This window comes from Megalobrama amblycephala, linkage group LG5 (genome assembly GCF_018812025.1).
Source record: "Megalobrama amblycephala isolate DHTTF-2021 linkage group LG5, ASM1881202v1, whole genome shotgun sequence".
NCBI classification, from domain to species: Eukaryota; Metazoa; Chordata; class Actinopteri; order Cypriniformes; family Xenocyprididae; genus Megalobrama; species Megalobrama amblycephala.
In genome coordinates this window covers 15,445,733-15,467,535 of record NC_063048.1, presented here as the reverse complement: position 1 = coordinate 15,467,535, position 21,803 = coordinate 15,445,733, and the positions used below count along the sequence as shown (strand labels likewise).

Sequence of the window (21,803 nt, the reverse complement as noted above, 5' to 3'; positions counted from 1 at the left end):
AAAACAGTGAACAGTTGGCGACATGCATGTAAGCTAGTAAATACATAAATACAGGATAATTATGGCAAAGTCATTTCAAAGTGCCCCACTTCCTGCTGCCAACAGGTGGCGCTTTGACTGTAACTGAATATTGTCTAGTAGATGTCTTTAGGCCAGGACTCTTATCACACATGTGAAGTTTGGGGCAGATCGGACATTGTATGCCTGAGTTACAACAGCTTCCTCTTTCATGGCGAAACATCAGACTTTGTCAGCCGCCATGAAGATCTTCGCAATTTAACATCACTAAGTCTTAAGATTAGACTGACCATGTAGTTCTGGTTAAATCTTTATGAGGAATTAATCACAGTGTAAAACGTCATTTCCTGTTGCCCACAGGTGGCGCTATGACTGTAACTGAATATTGCCGTGTAGATGTCTTCAGGCCAGGACTCTAATAAAACATGTGAAGTTTGGGGCAGATCCGACATTGTTTGCATTGCATTGTTTGCTCTAGATCTTCGCAATTTAACGTTGCAAAGGCCTTAAGATTACACTGACCGAATATGATGTTGATCTGATTAAAGCTCTAGGAGGAGTTTGTTAAAGTACAACGTCTGGAAATGGCAAAAACTGCAAAAATTTAGCAGAGAAAACTCAAAATATCTCACTTCCTGTTGGGTTTACAGATTTTGCACCCAAGGGCTTTTTTGTAGGTATTAGGCTGTTACGATCTGTCTACCGAATTCCATACCTGTACGTGAAACGTAGCACGGAGGGTTGAAATTTTGTAGTTGGCGCTATCGAGCCATTTTGGCACACCTAATTCTCAAACCCATATCAGATATAAATTTTCACCACTTCTGACGCATGTGCAAAGTTTCATGAGTTTTCGAGCATGTTTAGGCCCTCAAAAACGTGATTCATTTTGGAGAAGAAGAATAATTTACTGAGCAATTACAATAGGGTCCTCACACCAATTGGTGCTTGGGCCCTAATAATGCAGACTGATGGCTTCAACAGAAGCATATACCATCAATTAACATCGGTTTGCCTTTAAAGGCTTAGAATGAAATCAATTATGAAAATCAATTCCCCCCTATGGAGAAAATTAATAGGATTTTTACTGTTGCACTCTATAGAGAATCAGCATTGCTGAGGTAAAGCAGGAGAACGCTGGGATACAGACACTCCATGTTTTGATAAAGAAAACTTTCAAGAGGTCAAAGGTCAAACATTGTTAATTTAACATAAGAATGTTATTTACTGTTTCAGTCTTGTATGTAATTGAACTCTCAGCTTCTTTTTATCTGTCAGAAAAGAAGAAAAATCCAGCTACGTTTCCATTGCTGTGCTGCTCGGCAGCTATTAAGCATTAAGCAAGTTGAGCGTAATGCGGTACAGTCCAGACATAATGAAGGTGGCCAGTCTTCTGATTAGCTGTTGTCTTTGGCACGTTTCACACATTGATTGTTGAGCGGCCCCAGTTTTTCTAAAAGGAACACCCTAAAGCATTGTTTCTTATGTGTGCCTTCTCAGTATGCAGCACTGACATTAACAGACACACATTTGCACTGCTTGATCCGTTGCACCTTCCGTTGCCGGTATGGCGGCTGCAGCCCAGGGCAGTGAAGCCGTACGGTAACCGTGGTTATCCGGCTTGGCCGGCAGAACGCACAGGACTGGAATGAAGTGTGGTGGTCTGGCGTGGATGTTTTCCGACTTCGATGTGAGGTTTGAGACGTCAGGTGGCGTGGGATGTAGAAAGAGTTACACTGGCCATAGCAGAACCGGTTGATGACAGTTCGGCTCAGACAGCCCTCCAAGCTCACCGTCTGACGTAATGGCTGTGTTTTGCACCAGTCGCTCTTCAGGTACTTCCTCTCAGTGACCACCAGTGCCTCACGACTCGACGACAGCATGACGTGTTTACCCTTCTGTCGTTGTGCTGATGTGTGCTGGGGCAATGACGCAAGTGCGTGGGATGGTGATGACAAATCATTGCCTTTTAGCTTGTAAGGGGAGGGTATGGAACCTTGAGGGCGTGGTTTTTTGGTCTCCGTGGATACAAAAAGGGTCCATGCCAAAATGGCAGGTATTGCCAGCTTCCAGAACATCCTGAGGAAAGATTTAAAAAAGGAAGAAACTTTAGTGCCTCTTTTTACGGATTCAAATGTATACAGTACATTGTCAAATGATTGATTAGTCAATAACTATATACTGATATAATGTTAATTGTAAACTGTACGTGTTTGATTCACTAAGAAAGAACCTACTCACTATCATTTACAACCCGAATTCCAGGAAAGTTGGGGCATTTTTTAAATTTGAATAAAATGAAAACTAAAAGACTTTCAAATCACATGAGCCAATATTTTATTCACAATAGAACTTAGATAACATAACATAAATGTTTAAACTGAGAGATTTTACAAACCCCATTCCAAAAAAGTTGGGACACTGTACAAATTGTGAATAAAAAAGGAATGCAATAATTTACAAATCTCATAAACTTATATTTTATTCACAATAGAATATAGATAACATCAAATGTTGAAAGTCAGACATTTTGAAATGTCATGCCAAATATTGGCTCATTTTGGATTTCATGAGAGCTACACATTCCAAAAAAGTTGGGACAGGTAGAAATAAGAGGCCGGAAAAGTTAAATGTACATATAAGGAACAGCTGGAGGACCAATTTGTCGGTGAACACAATCCGCCGTGCCATTTGCCGTTGCCGGCTAAAACTCTATAGGTCAAAAAAGAAGCCATATCTAAACATGATCCAGAAGCGCAGGCGTTTTCTCTGGGCCAAGGCTCATTTAAAATGGACTGTGGCAAAGTGGAAAACTGTTCTGTGGTCAGACGAATCAAAATTTGAAGTTCTTTTTGGAAAACTGGGACGCCATGTCATCCGGACTAAAGAGGACAAGGACAACCCAAGTTGTTATCAGCGCTCAGTTCAGAAGCCTGCATCTCTGATGGTATGGGGTTGCATGAGTGCGTGTGGCATGGGCAGCTGACACATCTGGAAAGGTATCATCAATGCTGAAAGGTATATCCAAGTTCTAGAACAACATATGCTCCCATCCAGATGTCATCTCTTTCAGGGAAGACCTTGCATTTTCCAACATGACAATGCCAGACCACATACTGCATCAATTACAACATCATGGCTGCGTAGAAGAAGGATCCGGGTACTGAAATGGCCAGATCTTTCACCCATAGAAAACATTTGCCACATCATAAAGAGGAAGATGCGACAAAGAAGACCTAAGACAGTTGAGCAACTAGAAGCCTGTATTAGATATGAATGGGACAACATTCCTATTCCTAAACTTGAGCAACTTGTCTCCTCAGTCCCCAGATGTTTGCAGACTGTTATAAAAAGAAGAGGGGGTGCCACACAGTGGTAAACATGGCCTTGTCCCAACTTTTTTGAGATGTGTTGATGTCATGAAATTTAAAATCAAATTATTTTTCCCTTAAAATGATACATTTTCTCAGTTCAAACATTTGATATGTCATCTATGTTGTATTCTGAATAAAATATTGGAATTTGAAACTTCCACATCATTGCATTCTGTTTTTATTCACAATTTGTACAGTGTCCCAACGTTTTTGGAATCGGGTTTGTACAATTTTATTCACAAAATGAGCTCATTTCAAATTTGATGTCTGCTACAGGTCTAAAAAAAGTTGGCATGGGGGCAACAAATGGCTGAAATCAGTTCTATAACATGATTAGCTATAAAAGGAATGTCTTAGAGAGGCAGAGTCTCGGAAGTAAAGATGGGCAGAGCTGTGATAGAGTGCGTAAAAAGATTGTGGAATACTTTAAAAACAATGTTCCTCAACGTCAAATTGCAAAGGCTTTGCAAATCTCAACAATCTACGATGCGTGACATCATCAAAAGATTCAGAGAAACTAAAGAAATTTCTGTGCGTAAGGGACAAGGGCCCTCAGACGACTCATCGACATGATTGTGTCAATGACATTACTAAATGGGCCCAGGAATACACTGTCAGTAAACACAATCCGCCGTGCCATATGCAGATGCCAACTAAATCTCTATCATGCAAAAGGATGCCAACATGGTCCAGAAGTGCCGTTGTGTCCTGTAGGCCAAGGCTCATTTTAAATGGGTTGTTTCAAAGTGGAAAAGTATATTGTCAGACAAGTCCAAATTTGACATTCTTGTTGGAAATCACGGATGCTGTGTCCTCCAGGCTAAAGAGGATGGAGACCTTTCAGCTTGTTATCAGCGTTCAGTTCAAAAGCCAGCATCTCTGATGGTATAGGGGTGCATAAGTGCATATGGTATGGGCAGCTTGCATGTTTTGGAAGGCACTATGAATGCTGAAAGTTGTATAAAGGTTTTAGAGCAACATTAAACTCTTCAGCAGCTGGAAACCTATGTCAGGCAAGAATGGGACCAAATTCCAACACCAAAACTCCAGAAACTCATAACCTCGATGCCCAGACGTCTTCAAACTGTTTTGAAAAGAAGAGGAGATGCTATACCATGGTAAACATGCCCCTGTCCCCTGTCCCTGTAGCAGGCATCAAATTTGAAATGAGCTCATTTGTGCATAAAATTGTAAAATTTCTCAGTTTAAACATTTGTTATGTTATCTATGTTCTATTGTGAATAAAATATTGCCTCATGTGATTTGAAAGTTTTTAAGTTTTCATTTTATTCAAATTTAAAAAACATCCCAACTTTTCCGGAATTCGGGTTGGACTCATAAATCAGACAACACTGGTTAATTTTTATGATTTAAATGAACTTAGCACATAAAACATAAATAGAAGGCCAATAAATAATCAGTACTTTGGCTATTACTAAGAAATATTGCACTTTCACTTAAAGGGATAGTTCATCCAAAAATGAAAATTACCCCATGATTTACTCACCCTCAAGACTTTCGAAGTTATATAAAATAATTTCCTGGCTCTCCCAAGCTTTATAATGGCAGTAAATAGAGATTTTGAAGGTGCAACCATCCATCATAAAAGATAACCACACAGCTCCAGGGGTTTAATATAGGCCTTCTGAAAGCGAAGCGATGTGTTTGTGTAAGAAAAATTTAAATATATTTATATTTTTATAATGTATTATAAATATTTTATAATATATTATAATATATTTATATTTTAGAATATATTACAGTTTTATATTTAAAACTTTAAAAAATTAAATAACTGGTTTCCAGAAAACAACCGTATGCACGTTGACTTACGCCAAAAGATTAAACCATTGCGCAATGCAGGAGTCAATGTAAGCATTGACACCTCTCACTGTTCAAACAAATAGGGCTAAATACTCTGACATTTCTCTTTAAAAATTCTCATTTTAGACTTCTAATTCGTAACCAGTGTTTTGTTTTGCTCTTCCGCATTCATCAATACATCATGTGACAGGCTTTTCACTCTTTCGCCATAAATTAATGCGTACGGTTGTCTGCCGGAAGCTAGTTATTTTAGTTTTTAAAATTTTAAATATGGATATTTTTCTTACACAAATGCATCGTTTCGCTTCAGAAGGCCCCCAGAGTCGTGTGGTTATATTTTATGATGGATGGTTGCACTTTTTTTAAGCTTCAAAATCTCATCCTCTATTTACTGCCATTATAAAGCTTTGGAGAGCCAGGACATTATTTGATATAACTTTGTTTATATTCATCTGAAAGAAGAAAGTCATATACACCTAGGATGGCTTGAGGGTAAGTAAATCATGGAGTAATTGTCATTTTTGGGTGAACTAACCCTTTAACCCACTCATGTGACATAAGACTCAAGGCCCGGTTTCACAGACAGGACTTAGCCTAAGCCAGGATTAGGCCTTAGTTCAATTAGGATTTTTAAGTAACTTTTATAAATGTACACTTGAAAAAACATTACTGATGTGTATCTTGAGACAAAACAACAGCACTGACATATTTTAAGATATGTCAGTACAAGTTGCTTTGAGCTAAAACAGCTCAAACATGCATTTTAGTCCAGGACTAGCTTAAGCTAGTCTGTGAAACCGGAGGAAAGTATATAAATCTCCCCAAAAACATGATTATTCACCACTATGGTAACCCCCAAAAATTCTATTATCAAAATCTGTCCAAAGCACACAAAACATGACATAACACATAAACACATTTCTGTCATGACAACTCTTGCACCATATTCTGAGAGATTGGCATGTTATTTACTGTAATGGATAAGTCTAAATCATGCAATGGTTCTTTTGTTTGTGTGTGTGTGTGTGTGTGTAATGTCTTGGTTTCATTCATAAAGGAATAGATCTGAATTAAATTTCTATGCTGTTGCTGCTGCTGTTGATTATTGCCCATTCATTGGCAACAATACTGCTGGGGAAGGAGAAGAGCAGAATAAGCAAATATTTGAATGATTGACAGAGACATGCTACTGCCTATTTAGATAATTAATACAAATGAGTTAAGGATTCAGCCAGCGCACAGACATTGCTGTGACACATTAAGCATTTAAGCTAAGCTTGCTGGAAATGGGAACATGTCTCATCATTTAACACTCTGCTGCTGCTGCACATACAACTTATATGTAATAAACCCATAGCAGATCTATACAGGTGGAGCTGAAGTAGTGCAGAAAACCAGGGAGTGGTAGAATACACAGAGAATGCTTGTGATATGGTTAGACTAAATTAATATTAAATACAAAAGACTCCACTTTAGAAAAAATGTATTTTATTTCAGGCAAGAAGTCAAGATGTGGCTTATCTGTCTTTTATTGGTCATATGTCTTCACATGATACAAATTCAAAACCAATATCGAACTTTGGAATGCATCGAAATTGGAATGCATTTCCGGTCTCCAGCATTCGTATGGATATCAATGGAAGTCAATGGAATGAAAAGTGCAGTGTGATTGATTATTTACTCTAATGCTCCGTCCCAATCCGCCCTAAATCGTAGTATGTTGAAATGAGTATTCCAAGGACACCCGGATGGTCTACAATTTCTGATATATTCGAAGTGCAGATCCATGCACACTCTAATGGCTAATATTGCCCACAACCCATTGTGTATTGGACGAGGATTTGATTAGAAATACACACATAAATAAAACATGTTAAAAAAACTACAAACATGGTGGATGCGTTCAAGCTATGATGTAATTACTGTAATTTCGAGATGACAACACATTAAGCCAAAATGAATCAGCAGCGGTCAGGTGGTACAGCGGTCACATGGTACAAGAAGGTGCTCTCAGAAAATTCCCAGCTTAAAAATTTTAATTATGAGCTCTAAGAGGACATGAGTGCTTTTTACAAGTTAAAATCATATAATTATGGTAATCACAACATAGCTTGAATGCACCTTTAGATAAAGGGGTTTAAGTGATTAATAATCAGTATCTAACCTGATGAAAAAATATTTATTCATTGTTATCCACATTATATTTCATCTGCAGCAGTATTGTGAACTTTTATAAAGATAAGTTTGGTCATTAACTTTTAAAACACGAAACAAGACTGGCTACTACATTTCTCTATAAAACTGTAGAAAATTAAATTAAACTGAATGTGGAGCATGTGACAAGATGATTGACAGGACAGTTTAAACGGTGACAGGATGCACATAAATAAGAGACATTAAAGATGCAATTATGATAAAGTTGTATGTCCCAAAACTTGCTAACTCTTCTGCTACAACACTCAAAAGTACATACTTTTTCTTCACAAAAACAGTACATACTTTTAGGACATAGTATAAGTAGGTGAATTGGAATGAGCATACAACATGGCAATAATTATTATTAGGAGTTATCAGCATGGTATATCCATAGTTTTATCATGATACATCTATACAACTATGGTGATAACATGGATATCTGTAGTTAAATCGACCAGCGAGTGCAGTTTTACAGCAGTTTGTCTATTCTTAAAAAAGTGGTTCTTATGTAATGCTGATTAGGTTAAACCCTGTCTTTGGTCTGAATCCTCAGTCCTGTTTATCATGGCGCCCTCTATCAGTTTTGCTTTAGATAACCCTCTGATAACCTCTGACATTTCATATACTTTACAACCACTGGCATTGTTTCATTCATGCTCTCTCCCTTCTCATGGTCAGCATCCTCTTTCATCTTGTCTGCTGGGTAGATTGGGAATAAAGCACAGTTGTATTTCATATATTTAAAAGATGGTGTCTTTCACTAGATTTGTTTTTATGTCCCAAAGGCTTTGTTAGGGGATATGGATGTTTTTGCAGGACAGACCAATCAGAAGAGCTCGCAGAAAATCTGGAGCTAAACAACACCAGAAAGTTACATAAAGGACTATTACATCCTTTTCACTTGATAAAAAAAAAACAAGAGTTAAGCAACATTCAAGTCAAGAAAATGTGTGAATCTTTCTCCAAAAAGATAGAAAACATACATGCAAAGACATAACGCAATCCTGCTCAGTCAGATTTATCTTTAAACATGAACTTTCTTTTAAAAAAGTATCAAAAAGAGGTTCTTTTGAATCCATTTAAGGAATTGTTAATCCTGAAATTAAAATTCATCATTTACTCACCCTTGCGTCATTCCAAATGTGTATGACTTTCTTTTCTCCACAAAGGACTGAAGCTTTTTAGAATTGAAAAATGATTCAAAGCACCATATTCTGAAGTCTTCTGAAGCCAAAATATAGCTTTGTGTGAGAAGCAGACTGAATTTTAGTTGTTATTTACTGAAAATTGACATTTTCATTTGTATATTCATGACAGTTCGAGAGCGGGATGTCTAAATCATGAACAAATGGTTCTTTTGTTTGTTTGTGTGTGTGTGTGTGTGTGTGTGTGTGTGTGTGTGTGTGTGTGTGTGTGTGTGTGTGTGTGTGTGTGTGTGTGTGTGTGTGTGTGTGTGTGAATCATTAATATGGTTCACCAAACCAGTCTGAGTGTTTCATTCACAAATGGAACTGATCTGATTCTCAAGTTCAAGTCTGAATTAAATTTCAGTCCATTCCTCACAAAAAGCTATTGCATCATGACTTCAGGAGACATCAAATACAGCACACAAGTCATACATATATGTTTAATTGGTGCTTTTGCTCCTTTTTTAAGCTTGAAAGCTTCAGTGCTCATTCATTGTAACTGCAACAAAAAGAGCGACCAGCACAGTCTTCAGAATTTCTTTTTTTGAAACAACATGAGGATGAGCATAGATTACATTTTTATATTTTGGTTGAACTGTCCCTTTAAAGCTCCATAAATCTGGGTTACTGGCGAGAATTGGCTACTTCTGAGGCTACAGTTAACTGTGACTCACACGGCGGCAGAATGGAATGGATTAATCATCCGTATCTCCCTCCGTCAGTGTCGCTGGCAGCCATTAATGCTGTTTACTTTTACACCAGTCTCAGAATGCTCATGCAAATAAACAGGGCCGCCCATCAAAAGGGAACGCTACAGAAGCCATGAGGTTACGAGGAAGTGGCCTTTATGTCTCTGCTGAGGCAGGGTTAAATAATGAGAGCTTTGCTTATGCCGGTGGTGAGATATGCAGGGGACATGTAAACAGTGGGGAGAGCACCATGTGAATGTTATTAGATCAGGATGTGGAAAGTTTAGCAGTCTTGGGTTTCTCTCCTTCAGATGACCACAGGCTGACTAGAGGGTTTAGTTTACTGGTAGCTCAAGATTATGTGTGAAGAAACAGGGAATGCTGGGATGTGACAGTGACTCGGAGGGATGGGACATATATACACAAACATCACCGAGCTCACTTGTCCATACCTGAAACTGATTTCAGATCTTTGGGAGAGAAAGTGAAACACACACACACACACACACACACATAGATGTACACAGACATAGGGGCCATAAATCTCCCCTGAGAAAAATTGTGGTTTGGAGATAATGACAGTGTCTAGTTGGAACATATGCAAGAAAATAAACACAAAACCTTCAATCTCTCTCCCATCTGTCTGTGTATGTGAGAAAGTCAACGACACATCATCCACAGTGTAAAAATTGTGTGGATTTACAGCATAAATGAATGCAGGTACTGTACTTTAACTGTCATTCTTATGCTTGTATTTCTACACTTTATAATAATTTAACTGTATACTGTGACTTCACAGTGATATAGCAGAATTTTTCTGGTAGCTTTTGTTTATTTGTTTATTATAATAGTATGATAACCACAGTAATGTCCTGGGATTTACCAGCATACACTGGGGCATGATTAAATCATGCAGTTCATTTTCTGAAATTAAAATTACGTGGCAACTGGCAACGCTTTAAATAAAAAATAATAATACAAAAAAACAAACAAACAAAAAAAAAAATTGTTTAGGTTCAATAGCCAACACAAAATAATAATAAAAAATACTTTAACAGCATTTATTAATCATGGTCACTGTTAATTTCTACATATGCTAAAACATTTTTAGCATTTTAAGTTAATGTGTTTTGAACAAATGAACACAAATTAGACTAAAACTGTTTGTGATTTACATATCATACTGAACATTTACCAGAGATAACCACTCAGCTCATATGCTCAATAGTTTATAAAATATTATTATCATCAGAATTAAGAGTCAATCACATCAGTCAGCAGATATTAATTAAGGAAATTAATTAATAGTAAATAAGGTGCCAGGAAAAAATCAAATAATACTGTGCTACAATAACTTTTTACGGTATTTTGTTGAAAATGGCCTAGCCATTTACCCATCCATTCTCCAAACTGTTTAATCTCTGTAGGATCATGGGAGGGCTGGAGCCTGAAGCCTGAAGCCAGCATCTCAAGCCACAGGAAGTGGAGAGATGGCCAGTCCATCACAGGGCTCACACACAGACACCCTCACAATAGTGATGGGAAGTTCGGATCGTTTTACTGACTCGGATCTTTGAGTCTCGTTCAGCAAAATGAATGAATATTTTTTCAAGTTATTTCGTTCATTTTGTTCACTTCAGCAGAATATAATTGAAATGTTACATGTTAATAGCCAAATTCCACAACACATTAACTTGTGCAAATGTTAGAATTTAGAATAGGAAAAAAAAAACTATAATGTAGCCAAGGCCAAATTATGAGAAACAGAAATTAATTCATTGCTTAGCTGGGACTTCAGGCTATGCAGTCTGTTAGTTCACCTCACCTCCCGATCCGAATCATTCATTCTTTTGTCACGTCACATCCCTACAGAGGTGTCAAGTAACGAAGTACAAATACTTCGTTACCTTACTTAAGTAGAAATTTCGGGTATCTATACTTTACTGGAGTAATTATTTTTCAGACGACTTTTTACTTCTACTCCTTACATTTTCACGCAATTATCTGTAGGCTACTTTCTACTCCTTACATTTTAAAAATAGCCTCGTTACTCCTATTTCATTTCAGCTTGTTTTCATTCCGGCTTGAAAAAAAACAACTATCCAGATAAATCGCGCCATCCGGATAGAGTGAATTTGATTGTGGTTGGATGAGAATAAACATAGGCTATACCATTCTGACACCCTATTGGTTTGTACGCGATCCATCACACCTGCACATGACACAAATCACGTCACACTCCAGCAAGGAGGACAGTGTTGGGGGTCGTTACTCAAAAAAGATTATTTATTAAAAGTTATTGTTTCTCTACTACTGGCTCATTTAGGCTATCAAACGGCTGTTTTCTCTTCGTCCTCTGCAAATTATGCTAGGTAGTTCGGTAGAGAGACGTTTGAATTAATTAGCGTATACACCGGTTTTTAATCTTTTTTTTTTTTCTTTTTTTTTAGCGTGACCCTTTTTATTTATATGACCCATAGTCATATACAACCATGTAGCTAAACATGCCTAAACGAATTAATTTAAAACGAAACTGAAGGTAAACCTGCGTTGCTCTCATGGTGTTATACCTCTCTCTTTCGGTGAAGTGGAGCAGTGCTCTTGCTGAATGGCACGGATTGCACTACGAACTATTGTACATTTTATATGTTTGTTTGTTTTTTAAACTGTATTTTATTTTTTATAACGAACAAGCTGCGATGTCACGTTTCCAGTGCTTTGTTGTGTGTGCGTGAGGCGCGGGCGCGATCAAACAGCTGTCTTTGCCAGGGACTTGTCTCATCGTCATGGCAACGGTTCGTGGCCAGGTTAGATTACGTCAGGCCCTGCGTTCCATTTGGAAGGGCTCATCCCTGTGCCCTAATCCCTTCAAAGGGTTTACCCTCCGGAGGGAGAGCTTCGAAGGGATGAAGGGTGTAGGGGTCAAAAATACTCATTTTTTAGAACGCACTTCTGCGTCATCTTAACGAGACAGTCAAGGGGGATAGATAGCGCAAGCTGCGCCCTTTGTTTAACGTTAGTTTAGGCCTATATATTTATTTATTTTTGGTTTATCGCACCATAATGTATATTGTGTCTATGTATTTGAAACATTTGAATGGACTGATAAAGCTGTAAAGTATTTTTTTGAAGTACAGTGTCGTTTTGACCATAATAATGTACTAAATCTAACTCGTATAAATATTACAGTAGTAGCCTATAGAAAAATACTATACATTCATTTATAGGTAAAATCGAACTCCGAGCCTCCTGTACCCATTCTGTGATGACAAACAACTTCCCTGTGCAAAGGATCATGGGGGCCCGAAGTGTCCATCAGTTGTACCCTTCGAAATCCTTCATTCCGAAGGGCCCTTTAAAGTGGCCAGTTTTGAACACTTCGGTTTGGAACGACCCTTCAATATGGAGGCCATGATTGTTGCCTTTTGTTGGATGCTCAGACGACCAAACAAATGCAGATTAAACATGTTCAGTCTGGTAAAAACAGACTCCAACCAACGCCAACAGGGTTATCACACCTATCCAACAAACTCCAACAGACGAGTTTGTTGGTGTTTGTCGGTGCGGTGTGAACTGAAACAGCTGAAATCTACCCGCATTTGGCGGGTTGGCGGGTGTTAATGTCAAGCCCTGATTGTTACTAAGCCTGCCCTGGGTACACCAAAACTACCCGCATTTTTCTTTCCGTTGCCCTCACAGATTCCTGCAGTTAAGCTTGGATGTACATTTACATTCCAATAAATGTTATTGATGACATTTTGAGGAGGTGGAGTGCACAATAGACCCCTGTAGCGCGGCCTAAGCTTTTGTCCTTAATGGCATTTTTTTCCTTACATTACTTTTACTTTTATACTTTAAGTAGTTTTGAAACCAGTACTTTTACACTTTTACTTGAGTAAAAAGCTTGAGTTGATACTTCAACTTCTACAGAAGTATTTTTAAACCCTAGTATCTATACTTCTACTTGAGTATTGAATGTGAATACTTTTGACACCAGTGCATCCCTATAGGCTGAAGCAGTTTGTACCGGAAACCAAAATTATTAGTTCACCTCTCAAGTCTTCGGGTCTGAGTCGTTCGTTCCTCACTAGTTATGAAAAGAACCATCATGGCAGAAATTTGAGACCAGAAATGCATCACATAAATGTAAGAGTAAAAAAAAAAAAAAAACTAACTATGAGCTTGTTTGTAAGGAAGGTTGGTAATTATTAACTAATTTCTATATCCAATACAGCTGTCACATCATGTGACTAGAGCGAATCAGACCCGAAGACTCGAGAGATGAACTAATCATTTCTGTTTCTGGTACAGACTGCATAGATTCAGCCGATGGGGCTGTCATAGATTGAATGAATGCCTCAGACTCGAAGACTCGAGAGGTGAATTAATCATTTCTGTTTCCTATACAGAACCTATGGAATGTTGCACATGCGTGATCAACACAAAATGAACAAATTACTCTCTGAGACAACTCATGGTTCCAGAGTCATATTAATGATTTGTTTAAAATGAACTCATCACTAACTCACACTCACACAACCACCAATTTAGCATCTCCAGTTCACCTATGCTGCAGGTCTTTTGATTGTAGGGGAAACCAGAGCACCCAAAGGAAACCCACACAGACATGGGGAAAACATGCAAACTCCTGGCTCAGCTGGGATTCAAACCTGGGGCCTTCTTGCTGTGGAGGTGACAGCGCTTCCCTCTAAGCCACAAATGGCCTAGCCATTACTGTTAAATCTTGAAAAATCCTGGCAATGTTTAACATTTCACAATGCTCATGGAATAAAATGTTCATAATGTACATGACAATGGGGAAAAAATGAAGAAATATTTCATTTGACTGTTAAGATACATTAAGCCTCTTTCTCATTTCCTGTGTTTTACCCTAAAACTGATATTTTACACTGAAACTTTCTTACAAATCCTGTTTCCACAGCTGCTAAAAACAGTTTGAGACAAATAGCTTATGTAAGAGAAGCAGCGGAGCGTAAAACAACCAAACCGCAAGTACCAGCATCTCTCATTGAGCAGAAGCCAGCATGCACTCTGACACAGCCAGTGATACCAGCATTTGACCAACCACTGTCAAAACCCACAGCGAGCCTTCCCTCACACTTCCACAACATCTCCAACCCAAAACAACAGTTACACGAAGCCACGTAAAACCATGAAGCTCTCTCTCTCTATCTCACACCCATACACACATTAAACATCATCACACACATAAACACTAACTGGCGCCACAAAATTATGAATTTGACAGGAGTTATCATCACAGCAATTATGTACCTCCCTCTGCCACAAGACAATCTCTTTACAACATATTCATGCAATTTACACACGCACATACAGAGCTGAAGTGTGTTTCCAAAAATAATGATTGCATTTGAACAAATTTCCTCAAACATGTCCCCATTTGCCATTGGTTGGTCAAACAGAACAATGTTTTGATTGTCTTAAGGTGTTCACACTTTTGAAGGGAATTAACCAACATATGGCTCACTTTAATTGCCTCGGCATATTAAATTCTGTCATTTACTCACCATCAAGTTCTAAACCTGTATGAATTTCTTTCTTTCTTTTGCAAACAGTTGATGGGTCCAATTGACTTCCATGGAGAAAATAAAATACTATGGAAGTCAATGGGGACTATCAACTGTTTAGTTTCCAACATTCTTCAAAATACCTTCTTTTGTCTTAAGCAGAAGAAAGAAAATCATACAGGTTTGGAAATTTGAACAACTTGAGGGTGAGTAAATGATGACAGAATTTTCATTTTTCTTTAAGCTAGGATAAAAGAAAGTATTTTAATGAAATAAAAATAAAAAATACACACTTCAGCTTGAAATTAGCATTACACACAGTTCTGAGAAAAGAAAAGCTTAATGGTAAATTCATCTCTTCATATCCAGCCCCCATGCTATCACAAAAAAGATGGAAAGTCATTTGTGCAGAAGGTATAATTTCTGATTAAAGAAACAATTTAAACTGATGCTTTTTGCACATATACCTTCTGCACATACGACTTTCCATCTTTTTTGTAGTCTTGATAGACTACACCTGCCCTAAAGCCCAGTCTAAACCTATTAATGCTCAGATTTGTTCCAGAGACATATTTAATTTGAATAATTTCATATTAACATAGTGTGAAAATGTCTGCAATTTTAAGTGTATGTTTTCTGTAAAGATGACAACTTTAGTGACCGGTGGGCACATATCTCTATATAAAAACTAGACGATTGAGATAATAAGAGGTTTCGCCCACCAATCACTAAAGTTGTGTGGTGCATTCCTGAGTAAACACCTTGAAATGGCAACATTAATTAAACTCCACCACATGACAAGCTGTCAAAAGGTGCTTCTAATATTATTTCCACTTTTGGTTGTTTTTAAAACATTTATATATAGTCACCCCAGAAATATTTACAGATGGGGGGGGGGGGGGGGGGGGTGTCATATAATACGTGTGTGTGAGAAAGAAAGAAAGAAAGAAAGAAAGAAAGAAAGAAAGAAAGAAAAAGAAAGTTGTTTTTATAGTAAAAGTGTAAAGGATGGTAAATTTTGAAATGGCCTAGCAATAGCATGCTAATTTTGAAAGCATTACATCCCACCCTCCCTTCAGAGTGCTCTCCAAAGCCACGCCTCCTCCAAAACACATGAATGCGCAGGTCGCACACAGCCAGAGTCGATTCAGCAAAGTGTCATAAGAGATGGTGTTTAATTACCTCAAAGCACATAACATTACAATAATAATGAACGTAAACAACTTACAGAGCCCTTACTTGTACCACCTGACTGCTGCAGTTTCATTTCAACGTTGATAGTGTTGACACAGAAACACATAAATCTGAGTCTATTAGTTATGACATGTCGTGAAAGCAGCATAAGCTTGTTGTTTTTGTTTTCTACATTGTTTTGTTTTGTTTGCTGTTCGTTTGGAAAGCTTTGGAATTCTCTGATGACGTGATGTCTGCGCAAGCAGGGTGCGCAGAGGTATGGAAATACATATGCTGACATATGGCCTGCATTGCCTGCAAGACAATTAACACTTTCGATGCCCAGAAAGCTACTAAAGACTTATTTAAAACAGTTCATGTGGCTACAGTGGTTCAATCTTAATGTTATGAATCATCAAAAATACTTTTTTTGCACCAAAAAAAGCAAAATAATGACTTTTTGACAATATTTAGTGATGGGCGATTTCAAAACACTGCTTCATGAAGCTTCGAAGTTTTATGAATCTTTGTTTCGAATCAGTGGTTTGGAGCGCATATCAAACCGCTAAGGTCACGCCCCCCAGTGGTGAACCATTGAAATTTCGAAACACTTATCACGTAACGAAGCCTCGTTTACTGAAATCACGTGACTTTGGCGCTCCAAATCCCTGATTCGAAACAAAAGATTCGTAAAGCTTCATGAAGCAGTTTTGAAATCGCCCATCACTAGATATTGTCATAAAATCATTATTTTGTTTTTTTCGCCGCACAAAAAGTATTCTCGTCGCTTCATAACATTAAGGTTGAACCACTGTAGTCACATGAACTGTTTTACATTTGTTTTTAGTACCTTTCGGGGCACTGAAAGTGTTAATTGTTTTGTTGGCAATGCAGGCCTCACTGAGCCATCGGATTTTATGAAAAATATCTTAATTTGTGTTATGAAGATGAAAAAGGTCTTACGGGTGTGAAAAGACAGAAGGGTGAGTAATTAATGACAGAATTTTCATTTTTGGGTGAACTAACCCTTTAATTGTCTTGTACAAAGTCTTCGTTCCACACCACAACAATAGAACATAAAGTGCTGAACACAAGAACATGAATGTCAACTGTTAAATCCTACTGTGTACCAGAGACTAAATAAAATAATAAGTAATTCAATAAGGTTTCTAAACTCCAGATTAATCTATCCAGATTAGAGTTCAGCTAAAGCACAAGCTAAGGGTACAGTATGAAGTGCTTCCATGGTGTGATTTGTCACCATGTGGTAAATGGGTATCTAGATCAGTGAGAGTAGATGGAATATCTGTGGTTTAGGACTGTTGGGTCAGGCTCATGTTACAATACATAGCTGAGGTTTAAAGTGTGGTTGAGCAGTTCAACCATATCAATGACTGAATTCTCTGATGGCTGTCATCACATAATGCTTTGAGTCTGACTTCAACACACACACAACACACAGTCAAGTGTATTTCCCATTCACATCTAGTGCTGTTAATGTATGCTAATTACAATTAATGAACCCTAACCTCCCCTGATATTAACCACAAAATGGTTAAAACCTTATCTAAACCCTAATTGTACTCTAGCCCTCAAGGCACACACATTGCCATCATTTTTTATCGTATTGATTTATCAAGGATTGGTGGGGAATTAGAAGGTCACTGGGAAACTCAAAGGCTGTCAGGCTCAAATCCGCTTTGTTTAATGCGCTCTGAGGGGCAGTCACCACTTTGAACTGAGTTGCGGCTGATCCTTTTCCATGGCCTTCTTTTATAATGCCAATCATGCATTTCAGTCGCAAACACACACACATGAGCAGGACTGAAGCCAATACTGTCACACAACCTCACACGCTTTCTCATGCACATGTCCCCATCAATAAACACTGACTGTAAGACTCACTTTCTAACCCTTGCTCTTCAAAAGTGAACAGTATCGGTTTCATTATATTATGGTTGGATGACCTGCATCATGAAGAACTACATACAAAAGTGTAAATACAAAATAGTACAGCATCAGTAGTTGATTTAGACTAGGAATTAGTTCAAAAAGCACCAGGTTTCTTAAGATTGTTACAGTAGCAGAACCCCCTTATTTTCTAATTAGTAATCTTAATGCTTTTAAGCTTCTGAAGCTTAAAATGATTTCTTACACTCTTAAAAATGTTTCTTTATTGGAAGTCAAATCCACATTTAACATGCACAAAAGGTTCTTTATTTTGGAAAAAGTTTCTTCAGATTATTAAAATTCACACCAAGAAAAAAATGTTTTTTAAAGACTGTTTACTGAAAAGTTCATTGTGGATCCCAGAATGGTTATTTTATGACATGGCTGCGAAAACTCAACTTTTAAAAATGTAGATTTCATTCTAAATAGAACTAATAAAATCATTAAAGAATCTCCTTTTTAGAGTGTACCTGGAGTCCAGAGTCACGTTTTACTGCTGTGATTCCCGAACAGAGGTCAAAGGTCAAGCAGCAGGTCAGAGATCGGTCAAGGCTCAGAGCTCCAGATGTAGAGAATCAGTGTGGATATCCATCAGAAGTACAGAACGTTTCTCAAAGTGTTCCTGAAGTTCGTGCCGTGCGCGTCTCCACCGTTTGAGTCCAGCTCTACAGAGGCCAAACTGAAGCGGTCACACTTTATGGCTCATAGTTACCCAGTTTCACTCATTTATGTGGTCATCCAGCTCGCATTCTGTTTCTTTGATTCCTTCCCGGTGAGTCTTTGAATCATCTTCTCCCTGATTTACTGTCACATCCCAGTGGCTCTCCAAAGAGAAGTGTGTGAGTGTGAAGAGAGCAGAAAGAAAATCATCAGTTGCTCACAAGTTACAGAATAATTCATCTACACCTCTCTCTCTCTCTCTCTCTCTCTCTCTTGGTCTAGCACTCTCTGATACCTCCCCCAAGAAGTCCACTGTTAATCAACCAGTCCTGAAAACATTGTCTCTCTCTCTCTCTCTCTCTCTCTCTTCAGTTTCTCTGCCTCTCTCACTCCCTGAACTGCAGTTTGCATCCCTGGTTTAACCCTGTCCCTCTCGACTGCTGCAGTTAACATGCTCACAGTTGCAGTTTTACAGTGAAAAATCTCTGTAAATATGGAAAATACATCAATAAACCAATACGTTTGATCCAGATGATCATTTATATATATATATATTTATATTGGTTCAATCAAAAAAGTGTGGGCTCGGTTTCTGGAACATTTTGGAAATTTTCACTGTGGCTTTATTGAGGTCCCGCCTGAAGGTTTTTCTCAAGTGTCTTTCCAAATGCAAAATGGTTTTATAAACAAGTTTTGACAGCACATCAAGGCAAGACAAAGCAGATGTGTTATGTGGCCTAAAAAAGACAAAAGCTTTCAGACGCAAAATCGTTAATCTTTCACTCTACAGTTTATCATTTTTAAGATGAAATGTGTGTACCCATAAATCTTAATTTGGCTTGGGATGTTAGACAGTACTGACTGTTCTCCTTTTGTTTTCTTTGCTTATTCTGTCATTCGTTCTCCCATTCTGTTGTTTGTGTGGTTTTGAACTCATCTCTATTTGACCACAATAAGAATAACATCCCTCTTTTGTTCCCTTTATTTCTCTCTCTCTCTCTCTCTCTCTCACACACACACACACACACACACAAACTAGTGCAAAGAACATATGAAAACACCCAAAAACACATTTTACACACTGATCAGACACAAATACACTCATGTTTTGGTTGAAACTAAAGAAGCTAAAGTGCTCAGATGTCATGTTAAATTCCTCATTGTATTGATAGCAGCAAACTAGATTGTTCTGCTCAGAGCTGACTGTTAGTGTTGGATCGGTTAGTTTGGACCTCAAGATTTAGTGCTGTTCTCACCAAACTGACCAAATACTCAAAGACTCTTCAAGAAAATGACCTGGTGGATGGAGTCATTGCCCTCTAGTGGTTAAAAAAGTAACAGCAATCAGCTAATTTTGTCTGTGGGTAGCTGACAATGAACAAGCACTTATTTTTCCAGCATTAAGATTGGATTAATTAGATTGTGATTTTTTTTTTTTTTAAGCAAGTTGGCTGAAAAGGAAATGTAGTACATAAAGTCCTACAAACTGCAAGTATGATAATTAAATTTAAAATTGATTTATATGCAGATCAAAATAGCTAAAATGCTAATTATATATATATATATATACAGTACACTCCAAAAGTTTGGAACCACTAAGATTTTTAATGTTTTTAAAAGAAGTTTCGTCTGCTCACCAAGGCTACATTTATTTAATTAAAAATACAGTAAAAACAGTAATATTGTGAAATATTATTACAATTTAAAATAACTGTTTTCTATTTGAAATTTCACAAAGTAATTTATTCCTTATGGCAAAGCTAATTTTCAGCATCATTACTCCAGTCTTCAGTGTCACATGATCCTACAAACTGCAAGTATGATGTACAAAATATTAAATTTAAAATTATTTTTGATTTAGAAAGTTCAAAAGAACATGTTTATCTGAAACTAATCTTTTGTAACATTAAAATGTCTTTACTGCCACTTTTGATTGATTTATGCATCCTTGCTGAATAAAAGTATTCATTTCTTTAATTTCTTTTCAAAAAATAAAAATAAAATTCTTTGACCCCAAACTTTTGAACGGTAGTATAATTACAGAACTTTGTATTTCAGATAATGCTGTTCTTTTGAACTTTCTATTCATCAAGGAATCCTGAAAAAAAGTACACAACTGTTTTCAAATTGAAAATAACATAAATGTTTATTGAGCAGCAAATCAATTTTATGTTATTATGGTGTTATTTTACAATTAAATTGTAAATATATATATATATATATATATATATATATATATATATATATATATATATATATACATATATATACATATATATATATATATATATATATATATATAATTTAATATAATAATAATTATAATTATTACCCTGCTCTATAACTGGTATTAGGGCTGCATGATATTGGAAAAAAATTACATTGCAATATTTTGTTTTTCTGCTATATATATTGTGAAATTACACCAAATGACTTGAATATCTCTATTTAGAAAGAATTAAATCATTCTAGATTGATTGGGGTGATTTTGTAGGTGAGCAAATCTCCATAGAACAAAGATACAAATTAAATAAACAGTGCTTTATGTTTTTCAAGTAAGTCTAGCAGTATTCAGTTACAGAAATGTAATAATCAAATACAAAAAAACACTGCGTAGGTTTCAGTGTATAAATTAAATATAATTAATCTTGTTAAAGCTATAAAAAGTGATTTTCTCTTTGTATTTTGTTGTTTGATTAACATTAAAGGATTAGTCCACTTTCAAATAAAATTTTCCTGATAATTTACTCACCCCCATGTCATCCAAAGTGTTCATGTCTTTCTTTCTTCAGTCGAAAACAAATTAAGGTTTTTGATGAAAACATTACAGGATTATTCTCCTTATAGTGGACTTCAATGGCCTCCAAACGGTTGAAGGTCAAAATTACAGTTTCAGTGCAGCTTCAAAGGGCTTTAAACGATACCAGACGAGCGAAACTATCGGTCATTTAAAAAAAAAATACAACTGTATATGCTTTTTGTAAACGGATGATCGCCTTGCACGTGCTTCTGCTTTCCGTATTCTTCAAAAAGACAGCAGGAAATTTAGGCTGCTGTCACTTTAAGACTGAATACACGGATCTAATATAATGATACGCATCCGTTTTCTTTCTCAATTTTTTACGTTCACATAAGCCATAAGTGACTGTGTTTATGATGACACTCACTGAGATGGGCATTTTA

The 21,803-nt window shown here is 37.1% G+C and overlaps 1 protein-coding gene across 1 annotated transcript; it reads right to left on the bottom strand.

Annotated features, from left to right (window-relative positions):
• Positions 1 to 577: 577 nt before the first annotated feature.
• grem2a (gremlin 2, DAN family BMP antagonist a) lies at positions 578 to 19,674 on the bottom strand. The gene is made up of 2 exons (XM_048190814.1): positions 18,431 to 19,674; positions 578 to 2,097 (listed from the first exon to the last, which is right to left on the bottom strand). Exon 2 carries the CDS (start codon positions 2,094 to 2,096, stop codon positions 1,515 to 1,517), a length of 582 nt encoding a protein of 193 aa, XP_048046771.1. The 5' UTR covers position 2,097; positions 18,431 to 19,674; the 3' UTR covers positions 578 to 1,514.
• Between the last annotated feature and the right edge of the window lie 2,129 nt (positions 19,675 to 21,803).

Coding starts and splice junctions, on each gene's coding strand:
- grem2a (XM_048190814.1), bottom strand. CDS start 2,096: ATGTTCTGGAAGCTGGCAATACCTGCCATTTTGGCATGGACCCTTTTT.